Raw genomic sequence first — 16,088 nt, 5'->3', positions numbered from 1 at the left:
CCATGGACTAAAATGAGAGGCATTCTGACATCAGACCAATAAATGTCATAAATTCTAGTGTTAGAAAAATGAGATTTGATTAATGTGAGATTCTATTTGGTTGCATGAGGCGTGATATGAAGAATAAGTGCAGCTTCCATGAAGTATACAAAGGGCCTTGATATGAACAAAATAAAGGAGACTAAAAACAACAGTTATGCCAAAAAAAGATATCTTGGTCTGAATCTGAACATTGCTAAACTGATTCCTTAAGGGACCTACACCATTTTAAGGTGTTTTCTCTCTCTTGTAGGATATATTCCTAGTTGTTGTTTCCTCCCTCACATTGGTGCACCTAGAGTTCCCAGATGAACAAAAAAACGAAAAAGAAAAAAAATAATAATAAGAAAAGGGAAAATTACAAAATATGTGTTAAAAAGAAAAACTTAAAAAGGAAAAGGAACTGAGGTATAAAAATCAAAAAAAGAAGAAAAAGTGGACGACACAAGTAAAATGAATAAAAAAATGAATCAATTTTTTATTCATTTTACTTGTGTCGTCCACTTTTTCTTCTTTTTTTTGATTTTTATACCTCAGTTCCTTTTCCTTTTTTAAGTTTTTCTTTTTTAACACATATTTTGTAATTTTCCCTTTTCTTATTATTATTTTTTTTCTTTTTCGTTTTTTTGTTCATCTGTGTCATCTTCGCTGTTTTTTGATTACTGTTTTTCGCGAAGACAGGTTTCTTCTGTATTTGTTACAGCACCTAGAGTTCCAACTTCTGCTAAATTTTGAGGAATTATAGCAGTGTCTCTTTCTGCATGAAGTTATAAATACTTTACTCAACTTCCATAACCTTAGAAACCTACAATTGTTTCCCTCCTTCTCTTGAAAGAAATACACTCTGCATGCTGATTCTGAAGAGTTTTACATGCCTGCACGATGCTCATAGATTCTGAGATGTTCTCCAGCACACTGGCCTCATAGCTGCTTTGCAGGAAGATTGGCCTGTTGTCATTGACATCCAGCACAGTAATGTGCACAGAGGCTGTCCCAGTGCGTCTATTTTCCGTGGGGCCATTATCTGTTATGGGCAAAAAAGGCAAAGTTGTAAGTATCCTTTTCTTATGATTATAATCAATAAACCTATATCATTCCCTTCCAATATCTCACTGGATAAGGGGGGAACCTTCTGAGAGCTCATGGTTCATGTGCTCCTAGGGGTTTCTGACAGAGGGGAATACTGCTTCAGAAAAAGATCGACAAGCACAGAAGAACAAAAAACCTCCACACAGGATAATGCAAGCAAGCAAACACAGCGAAGGTGACACAAAGGATGACGTAAAAAACATCCAAAGGACCCAGAAAGTTCACATCAGAAGTTTAATTCAACAATATATGCAATCGACTCGACACGAATCGTGTTTCGGCCATGAGGGCCTGCCTCAGGAGTCCCTGTATAGTGGACAAGTTGAACTTCTCTGTGTGCTATGGCGTTCTAAAAGAAATAATCTAATATCTAGTGTGCTATGGCATTCTAAAATAAATAACCTAATATCTAGTGTGTCAAACACCGAAACAGACACTGTTGGGTACACTTCTGTTATGAAGCAAACATAACAGAAGTGTGCACAGCAGTGTCTGTTTCGGAGAGAAGTTCAACTTGTGCACTATACAGGGACTCCTGAGGAAGGCCCTTACGGCCGAAACACGATTTGTGTCGAGTCCTTTGCATATATTGTTGAATTAAACTTCTGATGTGAACTCTCTGAGTCCGTTGAACGTTTTTTACATCATCCTTTGAGTCACTTTCGCTGTTGTTGCTTGCTTTCAGAAAAAGATCACCAGCCACACCATTAGAGGCTTCTTTTATCATTGGCTTACTCTAGAAAATCATCTAACTTAGATCAGCTACTGAGCAAATATATTAATCACCCTTTCAAAATTATGGAGATTCATGAAGCTTTCTCTAGTCTCAAAAATAATAAAGCAGCTGGACCAGATTATTTACCTGCTGATTTTAATACAGCAAAAAAAAAAAAATCAGGTAGCGCCTCTATTGGTCCATGTCTTTAATAATATAACAGAATGAAAAGTCCTTCCATCTTCCTTTTATCAGGCAATGATTTCAATTATACCAAAAGAAGGAAGGGATCCAAATTTCTTTAGTAATTACCAGCCTATTTCTTTACTCAACACAAAAATATTTACAAGGTAACTTAAAACATTGAATCACATAATTAATTCATCCTGATCAAACAAGCTTCATCTGTGATAGATATGGGGTGGACAATGTTCGACTACTACTACTTATCATTTCTATAGTGCTACTGGACGTATGCAGCACTGTACACTTGAACATGAAGAGACAGTCCCTGCTCAACAGAGCTTACAATCTAATTAGGACAAACAAATAGGACAAATAAGGGATAAGGGAATTACTAAGGTGGAAATGATAAATCATTGGTATTGAACAAGTGAGTAAGGGTTAGGAGTTAAAAGCAGCATAAAAAAGGTGGGCTGTTAGCCTAGATTTGAAGATGGTCAGAGATGGAGCTTGACATACTGGCTCAGGAAGTCGATTCCAGGCATATAGTGAAGCAAGATAAAAGGAATAGCTTAGAGTCACCTAACCTGTCCACACAGCCTCCTGTGTAACTTTGTAAGTCTAAGTCCTTTGAAAATACATCTCTTTCTTTCTATGTGGTGGAGATGCCCTATGATTTATCTGTTCTGGAAGACAGTTTAAGATACTATATTCAAAATAATGAGAAAGCAAACTCCTTTCAATATCTCAACCTTTCTTTTGGGTGACTACTACTCTGTGTCTGCACTACCAATCTCTAATTCTGAGTTGCATTTAAATCAGAGCCTGTTGTTAGCAGCCCAATCTATATTGGTAAAGTGTTGGAAAAGAATTGGAATAGGTTGGATTGGATATCCAAGATATCCAAGGTATAGGATGCTTTTGTAATGGAAAAGTTTAGTTTTGAATTAAGAGACAAATCTCCTAAATTTTGGGATGTCTGGAAGCCTTTTTTTCAAATATGTTCAAATGCTATAAGCTCAATTTTGATTTGATGGAACAGTTTTAATATTTGATAGGTAAATCAATGTGCTTCTTACTTTGATCACAGTTTAGTTGCGTATATTTGTTGGTTTACGGTTTTACTGTTGTGTGGAATGTAATCAGGTTGGAGGTTTTGGGAGGGTTATAAGAAAGGAGAACTGGAGTGGTTGGAGGAAGACTACTGTGTGAGTGTTTGAACTAGTAGGATTGATGGATGTACACCTGGTTGAAAGACAACATTGACTAACATTTCTTTTACTTTTCTATGTGTAAATGCCTTATTCTTTTTCTGTTCAACTGTATTGTGGTTTCTCTTACACAATAAAAAAAAAAGATTGAAACTGAAATGTGTTTCTTGAATAAAGATTATATCTACTTTGAGCAGTTGAGCCTCCCTCCATAACAGCTGTCTCTTCAAAAGCACATTTAAGCCCTTAACATTGATACTAGCAATATTTACATATGAAGTCATATCATCTCACTCACCCTCTTCTTCACCTTGCTCCATCGTCCTCCTTTATCTCTTACACACCCACATATAGTTCTCCAGTGATATCACACAGTACCACAGAATCGCCTATGCCTCATCAGTCCCCCAAACAAGCAACATATAACCCCCACATGATCCCCTTATCCTTTCCCTTCTCACTTTATCCCCCACAACTGAAGCTGCACACAGCCCCTCATGTCACTCGTTACTTCCATCACTCATAAAATTCCTAGCAAAGACTCAGTTAGTGCAAAACGTTTTCCGCATACGTCTAAAGTCTAAGGTGAATCTGTTTCAGCAAAATGCTCAGCCTACTCCATTTAATTCTTGCCATGATGCTGACCAGTTCACTCAGACCCTCATGGGTCAATGCCTGTAGACTCTATAGTTTCCCTTGATTTCCTGCACAGTCTATAATGCTATTCTTTAGAGCTTGTACAACAGATCCACCATGACAGCTCAGGCAGAAACACCACGAATGGTGAATTTACGCCAACCAGGAAAATCCATCTATTTCTGATATTTTCCAAGAGCAGTTTTTGAATAACCTCCTTGAATTTTTTGAACCTTTTTAATGTGGAAGGGACAACATCTACATAGACTTCCAACATATGCCCTTCCCAGGATACAGGGCCTAGAGCACTGGTCTTCAGATTCTAATGAGCTGAAGGAGAGCTGACAGATATCTTCCCATGCAGGGCCATGGCACTGCTGACCAGTGTATGTCAATGACATCTATCCCCACCATCCCACCTTTAAACTTCATAACAGCCCCCACCCTTTGGAACACACTTCTTTCATCCAATCACATGGAAGATTCCCACACTAGATTCAAATCAAATCTCAAGACCTTCTTATTTAAGGATGCCTTTGACCTATGACCTACCATCTCGCTGCCTGTTGGTGATTGGGCATGGGGACTAGCAACTTGATCTGCTGTCCCCTCTTTTCTGTTTTTAAATGTATTTCTTTTGGACAGTCTATCAAGCCTAATAAAACTTAAAACTTATGCAAGTGCATTTACCAACGATTCTTGCAGGTTTTGTGAGGCTATTTTATAAGGACACGTGGAGGGGCATAATGGAACAGAAACGCCTATCTCCATGGGCGTTAATCTCCGAGAACGGGTCCGTGAAGGGGCGGACCGAACCGTATTATCGATAAAAAATAGACGCCCATGCTTTATTCGCCAATGTGTGAGCTGGGCGTTTTTGCTTTTCAGCGATAATGGAAAAGGAAAGTGCCCAGCTCAAAAACGAATAAATCCAAGGCATTTGTTCGTGGGAGGGGCCAGGATTCGTAGTGCACTGGTCCCCCTCACATGCCAGGACACCAACTGGGCACCCTAGGGGGCACTTTTACAAAAACAAAAAAAAAAGGTAAAAGAGCTCCCAGGTGCATAGCACCCTTCCCTTGTGTGTTGAGCCCCCCAAATCCCCCTCAAAACCCACTGCCCACAAGTCTACACCATTACTATAGCCCTAAGGGGTGAAGAGGGGCACCTACATGTGGGTACAGTGGGTTTGGGGGGGTTGGACGACTAATAAGCATTAAGCAGCACAATTGTAACAGGTAGGGGGGATGGGCCTGGGTCCACCTGCCTGACGTCCACTGCACCCCCTAACAACTGCTCCAGGGACCTGCATACTGCTGCCTGGGAGGAGGGTATGACATTTGAGGGTGAAAATAAAAAGTTGTGAAACATCATTTTTTTGTGGTGGGAGGGGGTTAGTGACCACTGGGGGAGTCAGGGGAGGTCATCCCCGATTCCCTCTGGGGGTAATCTGGTCATTTAGGGCACTTTTTGGGGCCTTATTCGTGAAAAAACAGGGTCCAGGAAAAGTGCCCTAAATTCTAGCTACAAACGCATCCATTATCGGCGAAGGGCGCCCATCTCTGTTCGGGTGATAACCACGCCCCAGTTCCGCCTTCGACACGCCTTCGACACGCCCCCGTCCACTTTGTCCGCATCCGCGACGGAGTGCAGTTGAAAGCGTCCCAAATTCGGCTTTTGATTATACCGCGTTATTCGTTTTTGTGAGATAAACGCCCATCTCCTGATTTAGGTCGGAACTTGGGCGTTTTTCTCGTTCGATTATAAGCTGGATGGGTGCCTATGTTGTCTTTATAAAATAGCCCCAAAATAGGCTCCTACTTCAATATGTAATAAAATGACCCCTCCCCCCCAAGAACACTCATGAAGTTATAAAATTACTCCCGTAAGAAGTGGCATTTATTGTTGATATGCTGAATTAGCATCATGAATTTTAAGACTGGGATGGAAAATATCTGATCATTTGAAAGAACTGGACCCACTTTGAAGGGAGTTCTAAACATCAAGGCAGTATAAAAGAACTGCACAACACAACACAACACATGCAGTAAAGAAAAGGCAATCTATCCAGCATAAGTTTCAAAGCTCACTGATGGAATAAGTGTGAAAAAAGAGTGCGGAGTGGAATTTTTCATTTATTTATTTATTCATTCATTTTATATACTGTTTCTTATTGCTGCTGCAAAACAGAACAATTTACATTTTTTAAAATACAACGCATACATACAAACAAATAAGAACTCCAATCATTGATAGAAAAGCACAACAACCCAAAATGACAAAGAAGGACATACCTAATAGAATCTACAAATTAAATACAGTTAAGCCTAAACTTCTACCCCTTCTCTACTATCATAAGTTCTGTTCAATACAGTTTGTGAAGAGAAAAATTTTCAGAAGTTTTCGAAAGTGAATGTAGGACTTCTCTAGTCTAATCTCTTTTGGAAGCCCATTCCAAAGAAAGGGAGACAGAAAGAAAAAAGCTGATCCCCGTGTAGATTCCCAACAAGCCTTAGCAAGCGGAGGAATGACTAGCCTATTATCTGTTAATGATCTAAGTGTTCACGTAGGAGAGTAGGGATCAAATTTGATAGGTAGCTAGGAATAAGTGAATGAAAAGCCTTATGTGCAGTGCTTTTTTTGTAAAAAAAAAAGGTGCTGGTACTCACTGTGGGCGGAGTCACCACATATGATTCCACCCCTATTATAGCCACACCCACATTAGCCACACCCTTTATATCAGCCATAGCGCATATAAACAGACATCATTGAAAATATTATACTAGTATAGGAGAAAAAAATAATGCGATTTTTTTTTTCATTATAAATAATTTCTGTAAACTGTTACAGCTCCAGTATACCCAGTGCAAAATAAGACAGCAGATGTAAATTCTCAAATTGGACATATTCCAGACACTAAAATGAAAATAAAATGATTTTTTTTCTACCTTTGTTGTCTGGTGACTTTCTTCTTCTGATCATGCTGGTCCAATATCTGATTCTGCTGCTATCTGTCCTCTTAACTCCATTTCCAGGGCTTCCTTTCCATTTATTTCTTAACTTTCCTCCTTTCTTCTTCATTTCTTGCTCTATATCCATAAGTAAAAGCTGGGTCCTCCGCAAACTTGACTGTCCAGTGGATCCAGCTTCTGCCTATTTTCTCCATCCATGTGCAGTTTTTCTCCTCTCTTCCTTTTCCCTCATCTCCTTCCTCTCTCTTCCCTCCCCTCCATCCATGCCCAGCATTTCTTCTCTCTCCTCCATCCACCCATGTCTAGCAGCCCTCCTCTCCCCTGCCCTCCCCTCCATCCACCCATGTCCAGCAGCCCTCCTCTCTCCCCTTCCCTCCATCCACCCATGTCCAGCATTTCTTCTCTCCATTCCCTCTCCTTCATCCACCCATGTCCAGCAACCCTCCTTTCCCCTGCCCTACCCTCCATCCACCCATGTCCAGCAGCCCTCCTCTCTCCCCTGCCCTCCATCTACCCATGTCTAGCAGCCCTCCTCTCCCCTGCCCTTCCCTCCATCCACCCATGTCCAGCAAGCAACCCTCCTCTGCCCCCTGCCCTCCCCTCCACCCACCCATGTCCAGCAATCCTCCTGTCCTCCCTGCCCTCCCCTGCCATCCACCTATGTCCAGAAACCCCTTCCCTCCATCCACCTGTCCAGTGACCCTCCTGTCCCCCCTGCCCTCCCCTGCCATCCATCTATGTCCAGAAACCCCCCTCCCCTCTATCCATCCATGTCCAGCGACCCTCCTCTCCTTCCTGCCCTCCCCTGCCATTCACCTATGTCCAGAAACCCCCTCCCCTCCATCCACCCATGTCCAGCGACCCTCCTGTCCCCCCTGCCCTCCCCTCCACCTATGTCCAGAAACCCCCCTCCCCTGCCATGCACCCATGTCCAGCGACCCTCCTGTCCCCCTGCCCTCCCCTGCCATCCACCTATGTCCAGAAACCCCCCTCCCCTGCCATCCACCCATGTCCAGCGACCCTTCTGTCCTCCCTGCTCTCCCCTGCCATCCACCTATGTCCAGAAACCCCCTCCCCTCCATCAACCCATGTCCAGTGACCCTCTTTCCCCCCTGCCCTCCCCTGCCATCCATCTATGTCCAGAAACCCCCCTCCCCTCCATCCACCCATGTCCAGCGACCCTCCTGTCCTCCCTGCCCTCCCCTGCCATCCACCTATGTCCAGAAACCCCCTCCCCTCCATCCACCCATGTCCAGTGACCCTCCTGTCCCCCCTGCGCTCCCCTGTCCTCCACCTATGTCCAGAAACCCCCCTCCCCTGCCATCCACCCATGTCCAGCGACCCTCCTATCCCCCCTGCCCTCCACCCATGTCCAGCGACTCTCCTCGTTCCCCTGCTCCCCCTCCCTCCAGCCTCCTGAGCCATCTGAGCCCCCCCCCTCTGAGCCCCCCCTCCCCGACCCAGTCCCCACCTGCCGCCAGACGACCCTCTTCTGCCACCCGACCCGTCTGGCGCCTGACCCAGCATTTAAAAAAAAACTACAAAGCCGCGGAGCGGTGGCTCGCGTCTGAGTAAAAGAAGAAAAAATTGCTTCATCAGCCGGCCTTCCCTCACTGTGTCCCGCCCTATGATTTAACTTCCTCAATGGTGGGACATAGTGAGGGAAGGCTGGCCGACGAAGCGATTTTTCTTCTTTTACTCAGACGCGAGGCACTGCACTGCCGCTTGTAGATTTTTTTAAAATGTTGGGTCAGGTGCCGGCCGGGTCGGGTGGCAGAAGGGTCGTCTGGCGACGCAGAGGGACTCCGGGCTAGTTCGGGGGAGGGAGGGAGGAGAGCCGGCTCCAGCACAACGTTGGAGAGCCGGCTCCAGCACAACTTCGGACCTAAAAAAAAGGTGCTGATACGCCGTACCGGCGCATACCGGCACAAAAAAAGCACTGCTTATGTGTCAGAGCGAGTACTTTAAATTTGACTCTTGCTTCAATCGGAAGCCAATGAAGTTGGTATAATAGAGGTGTTATTCTATCATCCCTCCGAGCCCTACAAATCCTGCGAGCCACTGTGTTTTGTATTCTTTGTATTCTTTTTAAATTAACTTTAGTAATTCCTGCATAAATAACATTATAATAATCTAGGCGTGAGGTGATATACGCATATGTCAATGTTTTAAGAGAGTCCTTAATTATTAGATTTCTAATTGAACGAAGCTTCCTTAAGTGAAAAAAAGACTTTTTCACCACATCAGATATTTATTCCTCAAAAGTTAATGCAGAATCAATAATGACCCCTAGATATCTGAAGGATTTAACTGTAGGAATGTTTTGTCCAAATAACGTGGGCACTACTGATGGAATATTTCCATGCCCTACTATCCATGATGTTGTTGTCTTATCCGGATTTAATACTAACTGATGTATGGGTCTTATCCGGATTTAATACTAACTGATGCATTGCCAACCATTCTGCCACTTTATCAAGACAAGTTTGAATTGGTGTAAGATCTATACTTGATGGCTGGACATAGTGAATAAGAAGAAAATCATCTGCATACGAATAGGAGCTAATGCCCATTGTTTGTATAAGTAATGCCAAGGGACTAACATATAAATTAAACAGCAATGGTGACAAAACTGATCCCTGTGGCACCCCACATGATAATTTATATAGCTTAGAACAAGATTGCTGTTGAACAACTTTAAACGAACGATCTTTGAGGAAGGATGTAAACCATTTCATGGTTGTCCCTGAAATACCAATCTCACTCAATCGATCAAGGAGTAGATTATGGTTAATTAGATCAAATGCTGCAGATAAGTCCAACGAAATAACTAGGGCAATATAACCTTGTTCTGATCTCGCATAAATTTCACTTAACAAAGAAGTCACAATTGTTTCCGTACTGTGTCCTTTTCTAAAACCCGATTGTCTCGGATGTAACAGGTTTTTTGAATCCACATAAGCTTGCAGTTGTCTAAACACAATTGTCTCTAAAATTTTAGACAAAAATGGAAGATTAGACACTGGTCGATAATTATTAGATAATAAAGGATCCAGTGAAGGATTCATCAAACTTGGTTTTACTAGCGCTTCTTTCAATACAGTAGGCACCACCCCTTTGGAGAGACTCAGTGTAACAATTAAATACATGAATGTTTGTATTTCTAACCTATGTATTTTCAACCATGCTGATGGTAAAGGATCTAGTAGATTATAGGTGGGCGACAGACCTAATATTAAGGTATGCAATGATTCAGCAGAAGGAATTTCAAAATCTTGCCATACTACAGATAATTGCGAGCCTAAAGAATACTCAGTTTAACTTGTCCCCAATACCTTTGGAAAATGAGCTCTTAATTTCTCAATCTTAGAACTAAAAAAGCATTGCTAACGCCTCAGAATCAATGGCAGGTGCCTCTATGCTATCACTAGTTGTCGTTGTCAAGCGTTTCATAACATGAAACAACTCTTTTTGCGAGCTAGCTGCTGTCTTTATTTGATGAGAAAAATATGTTGTTTTTGCAATCTTTAGTTGAGCCAAATAGTAAGTTTGGCATTGCTTACATTTCTCTTTTAACTCTGTAGTCTTTCGCTTCCGCCATTGGCGTTCGGCTCTACGTACCTGCTGCTTACATAATTTTAACCCTGGATGATACCATGGTTGAGAACGGTTTGTATTTATTTTAATTGTTCTTTCTGGTGCAAGGTCATCCAGAGCTAGCGAAAGAACTTGGTTCCAGGTTTTAACTTGCTTCTCTATAGACAGTGCATTAAAATTTGGCGGAAACTTTCCTGATAGGGAGGGTAAGGAAGTAAGATCAATCTTATGTAAACTTCTCGTTTTAATATAGGATGAAGTAGACTTGTGCAACAACTGTGGCACTGATAGGTGAAATTGAAGAAAATAATGATCTGACCATGAAACCGGTATTATTGTTATTTTTGAACACTTTAGTTCATCCAATCTATGTGTCATTACTATATCTAAAGTATGACCTCTCTCTTTTTTTTTAAGTTGTAACAATTTTTATTGATGATAAAGTAAAAGAACCATATATTACAAATGTGTAGGGTAATATCAATACCAAACACGAATATGTCAACATTTATACAGAGAGGATAATACTTTCCCGTCATCATTTCCTTACTAACAGTGAAAGAAACCCAGTCCCTACCCCCAAGCACATTCCCGCTTTCCCCAAGGCATTGTGAAACCTAGAGGAAACCATATCTTGTTCCCCAAGGAAAAATAACCAGGAGATTGTGTTCCTTCTGATCTCCTGGAACCAACCAAGCTCAAATATAAATCCTGACTGAACCCCCTCCCCACTCCCCACTCTCCCCCTTATCTCACCCTCAACTCATACGCTGTCCCTGCCACTTCTTTATAAATGCAATTTATTTAACAAAGAGCTACGGCCCAGAGGTGTCAGTGTGTGAATAAAATCCTCCCAAATCAGCAAAAATTTCTCACATGGCGAAGGCATGTACCTAATTCTGCGAACTCCAGAATGATAGAACTTCTGCAGACACCCAGATCTGTATAATACATTTAATCACCACCAACCTCAATTTTTGAAATAAAATAATTTCCCTTTCCCTCCCAGAATCTCAATAGTCATCATTCCCAGTACATAAGTCTGAGGAAGTAAAGACAGTGTCATGTGAAAGGTGTGCCCCAGATACTGATGTTCACGCCAGAAAAGCTGGATCTTCCCACAGCTCCAGGCCGAGTGGTAGAACAAATTTTTCTCTGCAGCACATTTACAACATTGTGCAGTGGGTGAAAGCCCTGCACAAAATAGTTGCAGTTGGGAAATATATGCAGATTTTTATTTAATCCAAATGATGTCATTAATTTAGGCCCTCTTGGTTATACTCTTAAATATTCCATTGTATTAAATATTTTTGCAGGCTCTTCTTTTCCAGAACCTGCATGGCACTTCACATATGAACTCTCTATTACAACAGACAGCGGCCATGATTTCTGGAGATACTTTCATCACCTGGACCTTTTCGCATACTAATTATGAATTTCTGCACATTAGTCTTCTACTTTGACTATGACTTTTTCCTAAGCTTTCTTATCCCCACAGGTTTAGACCCATTATTCATCAGTAATTACATTTCTGTCTTGTTTATCAGACTTCACAAGCCAGAAGGGGGGATATACAATAAAAACAAAGATCTGGGTGCTGATGATTTTGCAACATGAGAGACTTAGCCCATAGAAAGTGTACCCAGACAGAGTTGAAGCTGTGACCTCTACTACAGCCAAGCCTGAGAACTATACATCTTGATTTCACCTGAAAAATATTACAGCCTTCAGTAAAGTCCAGAACTTAGAATCACAACAGGAGACATTTCAGAATCAGGAACTCCTGCACAATACAGCCAAGCCAATCAGGAGATAATTTGAGATTCATAGTTGCTATTTATGGACATTATGGACTCATATTTTGATTTATTTTTAGTCTAGCATTAACCCTGTCTATTGGAAAGGTTCTATTTTATTTTCTTAGTGCTTCCTTTAGGCTAATTTATGTTGCTAATGACACAGTTTCCATTGTAGAAGGACATTTGTGATTCAACTCTTATTGTCTTTAGATTTAATTTCCTGTGTACTTTCATTTAGGCAAAATTAACTTTTGACATGTACTTTAACACTTACCTACCCAATGTACCTTTAGCTCACAACAGTCTGTACTGTCACATGTGGTATCCAACCCTGCCTTCATATTGACAAGGCCAGTTTGCCTTAGTCCAAATAGTTATTCCCATCACCTCTAGCCCTCTCCAAGGAGAAACTCTATTAGAGTTCCTAGGGGGGGGGGGGGGGGGATGCCAGATGATTTTAAAATGCTCAATTAGGTTGCAGCTGACTTTAAATCCACAATGATCTATTGGCTGGATTAATTATACCATGTATGCATATATGCAACCTATCCTACTAAATGGTATCCTATATGTTGACATATACCTTTCTCTCATTGTTCCCTATGTTGTAAATACAAAAGATTCTTTCTAGATTCTTTAATTCAACATGTCGTTGTTTAAATTTAACACTGATTGCTATGGTACCATAGGAGTGATTGAGCTACTCTGGAACGATAGCAATAATTGAAATTTTGCACTTTCAAATTTGCCCGAGGGAGCTAGCATACTTCCAATTTTGCTAGGTACTTAGACAGGTATTACAAATCCCAATTTCTTCCTTGAAGATTTATGTACCTATAGAAAATGTTGCTACCATGTTACTCTGTGATAGAAGCCCTAACTATTGCCCTCAGCCTATTCTTAGCTACATCATTGGCAATCTTGAACATAAAGACTCCCCTTAATAATGTCTCTTATACTTACTGTCCACCTCCCTGGTGCTCAGAAAGATCGTTTGGCCATGACGGGTAAGGAGGACTAAGTGTCCCAACCTAAGACAGCCTTCGATCAGGGTACTAGTCATATTGTTCTGAGGTGTGAACATAAGGCCTAGATGATTGACTTGGCATACTATAAGTTGTCAAACCATATATTATTGAAGCCCTTTCCTAAAGGCCTTCAAAGGGGGGAGATGTATAAAAATGCCACAGCTATGAGCCTTGGTCCCCTGCCTAGACTTTGGTTCAGGCTCTAAATTGAGGGAAAAGCTTACAGGCCTGTGTGGCTCTTGCTTGAACTCCCACTGTTGGAGCACTACAGAGAACAACAGGAAACACAAGGGTGGGGGTCTAAAGGACAGAGTGACATTGTGGTCAGCCATGGTGTGAGAAAGGAAAGGTGTAGCTGGATGCAGGGTCTTGCTTAAGATTTGTGGTCAAGCGAGCTAAAGACAAAACCATGTTAGCAAGGTAAAAGCTACTCATTAGCATGAGCAAATCAGTGACAACCATGACATTAGCTAGATCCAATCAGGTATATCTACTGTCATATTATCCATATCCTGAGGGCACCCATAAAAATCAGGGTATTTCCTGGTTTAAGCTAGAGAGAAGGGTTGGCACTCTCTCTCTCCAAGGGAAACCAATGTGACCAGCAGAATTGACAAATTACCTAATTGCTTTCCCTTGTAAAACCTTTAATTGGTAAAAGAAATTATAAAAGATTAGGAACTAATTAACACCTGTTTGCAGCTGGATTATTATATTCCTATAATTAATTGATTGTACGTGCCTGTTGTCAATCACTGATTTGACTTGTATCTTGGCAAATAAACTCCTCATCCCAAATGATGTTCTGTGGACTTCACTTAATGATCAAAGGCTGTAAGTATAGATGCTTCTGCTCTATCAGGCTCTCTCTTGCTGCATTGTATAACCTGTATAACCTGTAGCCTAAATCCAGTTTGTCATAAAGCTGGTATCTTTTCCTTGCCAGTGCGGGTCCCTTAGACCTGATGTCTCTCCCAGTGGCAATTCATTTTAGAACTTCACAATTTCTTGATTACCCCAGTACTAGTGCTATTTAGAGATGGAGTCAGATTTGAGGTTTCTGAACCCCTATATTAAAACAATATCTAACTATAAGAATTTTAGTGCTGGTGAGAAAACTTTTGACATCTTGTGATTGTCTATTATTATGTATCCTTGTGTAGTGTTACATCCGCCACATATGTTTATTGAATAACTGTTTGTATTAAACTCTGTTTATTTGACTGAACTGCTGCATTCATGTTGTGTTCCAAAGAAAAGGACAAGTAATTAGTTACTTTAAACTGGTAACTATAATCAGTACTTAACTACTTTCCTAGCTGGGTAATTTAATTCCCGTAACTAATTACTTTAGGCTGAAAAGTAAAAGTAGCTGTAATTAATTACCTTTGATGGGTAATCGGCACAAAACTGGTTCTGACTCAAGAACAAGCAAACATTTTTTGTTACCTGCACCAGTTACAGAAGTGAAACAGACAAAATACTACAAGGAAGATCCTTACCAATGGCTTCTAGAATCAATAAATATGACGCCATAGTCTCTCGATCCAAGCTGACCACCGTTCTGAGCACTCCATCCCGGAAACCAACACTGAATTTTCCATCCTGGTTCCCTCCTGCAGAAAACAAAAGAGAGAGAGAGAGAGAGAGAGAGAGAGAGAGGAAAAGTACAGGAACTAGATCAGTTCAAGTGGATACAAAATCAAGTTTTCTTATTTTTTTAATTCTCAGTCAAATCTGTTGAGGGTCAAATAAGCACCTTTAGTGTTAGCTGTAGATCACAAACTAAAGGTGTTAGTCATATACAGAAGACCTTCTTTTATCTTAACACCAGTTTTATTTGGCTATCCTAGCTTAAACAGCTTAGCTCTACAGATAGCAGCTGACTATGAGCCAGATGCACTAAACTTAATGAGGGAGCAACATGGTTTTTAAACCAGTTCTAGCCAGTCTAGCGAGCAAGTAGTAAAACAAGACATGCACAAAAGGGTTCTCTGAGCCATTTTCCTGTCATGGTAGCAGCTAACGAAAACGGAATGCAAATGATCTAAAAGTTATTATAATGAGCTAATTAGTATTATAATGTGCATGCAAGGCAGATGCACAGCTGTTTTCCAACCCCATGCACAAAAGCAGTCCCTACCTTTACCGTGGAAAACCTAACCTCTCATTAATGCCTGTCTGGGGCTGCTGTGAGCGGGACCCATGCAAAGATCAAGGGAGACCAGTGGGAACAGAAGGACGCCCATCACAAAATCGGAAAAACATCCAAGTGCTTGTCAGGGACGTCCTCTTTCCAATGCCTAACACTTGGGTGTCCTTCACTCGATCGAAAAAAAGGACGTCCCTGATGAGCACTTGTGGACGTTTTCTTTCTTCCAATTTTGTGATGGGTGTCCTTCTCTTGGACGTTTTTTTCTTACGACTAAGGTGCCCGAAATGACCACTGGAATCGGGGATTGGGATGTGCGAGGACGTCCAAATCAAAACTATTTGGACGTCCCTTTCGATTATGTCCTCCCAGGTCTCAGCTGGCCGGCTGACTTCCCATCCTTAGGAAGGGAATCTCGTGCAAATGAGCTAACAGCGAGCAGCTCATTTGCATGCGATTTCCTTCATGCATGCCCGTTTTTTTTCTGAATCGCTAAGGGATCAGTAAGGGAAGGGCTTTTTCCATGGAGTTAGTGCATCTGGCCCTATGTCTACTATCCATTTACCCAGTGTACAGAATTGCCCCAGTAGTGCTGGGGTGGAGCGAGGGCACTACTGGGGCAATTCTGTACACTGGGTGCTAACATTTACATATGCAAATGTTTACA

The 16,088-nt window shown here is 41.6% G+C and overlaps 1 protein-coding gene across 1 annotated transcript in view; it reads right to left on the bottom strand.

Moving 5' to 3' along the window:
- CDH23 (cadherin related 23) overlaps nt 1–16,088 on the bottom strand; it is a 1,475,307-nt gene that overhangs the window by 562,164 nt on the left and 897,055 nt on the right. Inside the window, exons 24-25 of the mRNA XM_030204991.1 lie at nt 14,772–14,885; nt 915–1,063 (exon numbers count right to left, since the gene is read on the bottom strand). Coding sequence (XP_030060851.1) covers nt 915–1,063; nt 14,772–14,885 — 263 coding nt within the window. The remainder of the gene's footprint in view (nt 1–914; nt 1,064–14,771; nt 14,886–16,088) is intronic.

The sequence above is a fragment of the Microcaecilia unicolor genome, chromosome 5, assembly GCF_901765095.1.
Source record: "Microcaecilia unicolor chromosome 5, aMicUni1.1, whole genome shotgun sequence".
NCBI classification, from domain to species: Eukaryota; Metazoa; Chordata; class Amphibia; order Gymnophiona; family Siphonopidae; genus Microcaecilia; species Microcaecilia unicolor.
Note: the sequence above shows the minus strand (reverse complement) of the source record. Positions and strands in the feature narration are given on the sequence as shown.